General features: G+C 36.8%; 1 protein-coding gene across 12 annotated transcripts in view; it reads left to right on the top strand.

The window, feature by feature from the left end:
* Positions 1-4,277, top strand: part of LOC106106507 (dachshund homolog 2) — a 118,632-nt gene extending 114,355 nt beyond the window's left edge. For all 12 annotated transcript variants that reach the window (XM_013287100.1, XM_013287102.1, XM_013287101.1 and 9 more), the window contains 2 exons: positions 2,912-3,058; positions 4,015-4,277. In XM_013287100.1, coding sequence (XP_013142554.1) covers positions 2,912-3,058; positions 4,015-4,262 — 395 coding nt within the window. In that variant the 3' untranslated portion in view covers positions 4,263-4,277. The remainder of the gene's footprint in view (positions 1-2,911; positions 3,059-4,014) is intronic.
* Positions 4,278-4,547: the final 270 nt, after the last annotated feature.

The raw sequence follows: 4,547 nt of genomic DNA, 5'->3' as shown, positions 1-4,547 counted from the left end.
TCCTTCAATATTTCGGTGGTTCGTTTTTATTCATACGCTCGGTCATCGAATTGTTTCGCTTCATATCGCGCGCTTTGAGTTCTGTTGCATTTCTGTCATCATTGCTTTGCCTTTTGACTACACATGCGTGTATTCACATTTTGTTTCTATTGTTACATACGACTTTTTACTTTTAATTGCTGATAAAATTTGTTCATTGTTTTTATTAATTGTTATTTGTGGGAAAATTACATGTACCATAATGTTTACAACATTATAAATAATCGTCATGTAGATTTCATACGATTATGATTAAAGTTTGAGAAATAAAACAGAAACATGCAAACGACAAGTGTTAGTGTAAAATATTTATGAGTATTGTACAGATTTTGTAATATATGTACAACTCATTCCTAAGAAAAAAAATAATTTATTGACGTGCCTAATTAAACAAAAGCCGCAAAGGAACAATGAAACGATTAACAATATTCAAAAAGGCGATCAAGTGCTTTGAAATTAGAAGTATTGCCGGACACAAAGGGTTCGAGTCTTTGTCGAAAAGCGCCTCCCTTTGATGAAATAAAATCGATGGATTATTACGATTCATCTTCGACTGGAAGCATGACTGTGGGAGCATTACTTCGGATTACAGGCCGCGAGCACAAAGCCACGCCGACTGGCCTCCACAAATATTGACTTGGAGAAACAATAGAGAACGCCGCGCTACTCCCCACCTATTGTATGAATACACCTGATAAGACGATGATTGCCGAAGTCAAATTTTTATTGAACATTTTCGAATCTCCTTATTTTTTATGAAAATTAAAACGTTTAACTGCTTATTCTGAACATATTTTAATCAAATAATTCTTATTTTAACAAAGTTTACTAACATTTAATATTACATTGTAAATCTAAATTTGTATTTGTATATTCTTTGTTATTCTCAAAGTAAATAAACATTTTAAGCAATAATAATATTAGACTAATAAGTTTGCTGCTCTCAGGATTTGAAGTATACGGTCTGCGAATTTAAACAAAGACCGAACCCATCCATCCTGACTCTTTCTAAATTCATTAAAATTTTAGTTCAATGAGCTCCAGTCCGGGCAGGTTCCGGTTAATTGATAACCACAAAAGCGTTAATACATATAAAGAGATGAAAGGTCCAAAAATAAGCTCCGATGGAGTGAAAAGGTGATTTTCAGAGGTGTTGGACTGATTCGATGTTCGGACTCGCCTCGACTCGGCCCGGTGAATTTTCCACCGGATGAGCCTTTACTCCACGCCGCTGTTTTAACGACTGATTACCTGAAAATGACCTTTTCCATCCTAATTAATCAACATGTAATTTCTGTTATATTTAGATATTTAATTTGACAAAACTCTTAACTCAACTTACTAAATTAATAGATAAAAGTATGAAGGCAGTGATACCAATAATAATTTCGCTACATGTTGTTAGTTCAGGTATCAGACCCTGATAATTTTTTAAGAATAAATAATGTTTTTATATTCCTTTGAGATTCTCAGATATTGTGTCTAACACAAAATACGGCATTTATGAGATTTCAACTTAATTACGCGATGTGAAAAAGCAATTTGTGTCTAGACATAGTTAGGATTTCAAATAAAAAGGCTATTTATGGTTGTTCACGTTATTACTGGCGGCAGTCGGAGGCTGAGATGACAAATGATGCGTGGGAGTCGCGCCCCCCACCGCCCCGCAACCCGCACCCCGCACCCCTTACAGCTACAGCCTGGCTGCGATTCTCATTAGCGCCCACATTAATTAACTAGCAATATTTTAATGAGAATATCTTAATTTGTCTTATTGTTTACAAGTTAACGCCATTCACTTTGAAAATAATCTAATTATAGCATTACTAGGTCGAATGATAGAAATGTGTTGAAAGCGTAAAGAATGAATGAAGAAGTATCAATGAATTAAAACAATATGATACGTAACATAAATATAAACTTCAATCCGAAACGTTTCAAATTATAATACGGTTATAAGTTTTAGCTTTAATCAAATTTCTTATCGGTTATAGAGATTAAAGATCTTGCGTAGATAAAAGGCTGTATCGATATCTCGGCAGCTCCGCGCCGCCCCTCACCGGAGGCAGGGCGAATATCGACACTTGCACACCGACTCAATCATTCGTCAATCCAACTCGCACACGATAAAGATGGAAATATCACTGCCACATAAGTGTGAAAGAAACGACAATACCGGCCGATCATCGACACAATATTACCAAAAGACGGCAAATGTGAATCAAAGGCATTACAAGTGTATAACAGATACAGAAAAGGCTACGTTGTCCTAAGAGCGAGTGAGATGTTCGCTCCTCGAGCTTTCTCGCGAGTGTAGGAGAGTATAAACATTCATAAATTGCTTGCAGGAACATGGCGCACGAATTATGAGCGAAACCATTTATTTAGTCAGAGTTTTGTTTTGCTATGCGTGCCGGTATTCGCAGTAATTGTTGTTTCGATACGCCACGAGTCAGCGGGCTCGAACTGAACTCTACCGCTTCTATTAATATTTATGATATATTGTATACTGAAATACATGTAGTTGTATAAACCTGAAAGATACATTGGGTAATTGGAGATAGAATCAAGCAAATATATCGTAACACGATCTCTAAATTATCTAAGATAAGAGGATAGTAAAGTAAATAACTACTAATAAATAACAACGATCAGTTTCATTTATGCAACAGTTATTTACATAAAAGATTATACTTATTACATTAAAAGCATTATTGTTTCCACTATTAACCTTGATTCATGACACTTTAATATGGCATAAAGAAAATATCAATTTAACGTAAATAAAAAAACATGTACATACTTCTAAAAAATTCAAAATCAAAATTAAAATCACGTTAAGAAGAAATAACCGTAAATATTTTGTTTACAGTAATGTATCAGAAGCGGCTAAAGAAGGAGCGGAAACAGCGGCAACAGATCCAGGAGCAACTGGAGAACGAACTGAAGAGACGACAGAAGATAGAGGAGGCGCTCAAGCAGTCCGGTGCACCCCAAGAGATACTCAGAATTGTTACTGGTGAGTGTCAACAAAAAGTAATATGGTTGTTCACTATTGTTGCTGCTAGCTCTGTGAATATCGAATTTTGAGACTAATAGCAGCAGTACATAATTCTACATAGGGTTTTTTAAAAGATACTTTAAGATGTCGAGATTCTAATCTAAACTCTGTAATTTTATATCTTCTATTTAACATTTGTTTACAATTCAATTGTGTTTTCATTACTAACGCTGCCCATTTATATTTTCCGGTGTTCTGTGATCAAATAATCGATGTAATCACTATCAGACTTCAACAAGTATCAACAAAGTACTCACAAGTGCCGCTGACATGTTAACTTACCGACTGTCAAACTATCTGTGTATCGGCTAAAACTCCGGCTACGTCCTTCCAAAAAGACCTATGTCACAATGTTTCTATCAATGTAATTTGGACTGTAAGATGTAGTCGAGTCAGTTCATTTCGTTTCGTCATGTAATTGACATGTGTTTCGAGGGAATCGCATCGTAGGTGAAGTGCGTGACGTAAGAAGGGCGGTAAACGCTAGTGAAGGCTTGTACTAATCTCCGTGTCAGGAAATCGTTTCGCAGGCCATTTGAAGCGAGGGTTCGACTGCTCGGCCTCTGAGTTAGCACGCATCCGAGCACAATGTCTTACGTAATCGCTGTCTATACGTCGCTTCTGGAAACAAATAGACTTGTATCGTTTCTATATGTATGAATTTACCTTTGAAATCATAATTAAAACTGGTCATATTTCTAAACCTTTTAACACTGAAATACGCATTCTTTGTTTACAATCATTTTAATACTGACTTCTTTTTAAGTATTACATGAAAAAATACTACGGACCTGCCTTCATAGGGAAAAGGGTAGAGAGCTTCTGATATGATAATGCTGATAATAATGATCATTTAAAAATAATTTAACAGAAGGTTGAGTTGCTCAAGTTCTAACATACAATCTTGCTTACAGAGAACATGAGTCCATCGGCGCACGAGACGCGTTCAGAACGGGAGAACGGGTCGGAGAGCAAGCCGCCGAGCGCGGAGCCCCCGACTGCCTCGCCGCCGTATTCGCGTGAACCGGCGCACACACCCGACAAACCACAGTGGTCCTACCCGCCGCCACCCGTCGACATGCTCCCCGGCGGCGCTGCCTTCTGGCAGAACTATTCTGGTAAGGCACAACTCATCACACCTGTAACAAACTTTCTTCATTAGATAAGAGACAAGAGTTAGTTAATATCTCCAACAAAAGAAGAGTTTGTGCTGGACTTTTGGAAAGACGTAACTACCCTCTGCTGGATAGAGTACTCAATGATGCTTCTGTGAAAAATAACAAGAAGCTATTTTCTATCTCTAAATTTATTTTTAAGTCCCTCTGACACACGATATAAAAAATTTTAAAAGCTATCTAGGTTCGATTACTGTAGAACCTTTGCAATTTTACTCCTAAGCAAACTTTTAATCATGATTCATGATGTGCATTTATTGAAAGCACAACAT

This window comes from Papilio polytes, unplaced genomic scaffold (genome assembly GCF_000836215.1).
Source record: "Papilio polytes unplaced genomic scaffold, Ppol_1.0 DF822178.1, whole genome shotgun sequence".
Taxonomy (NCBI): domain Eukaryota; kingdom Metazoa; phylum Arthropoda; class Insecta; order Lepidoptera; family Papilionidae; genus Papilio; species Papilio polytes.
The sequence above is the reverse complement of the archived record's forward strand: the minus strand, read 5'-3'. Positions and strand labels throughout refer to the sequence as shown.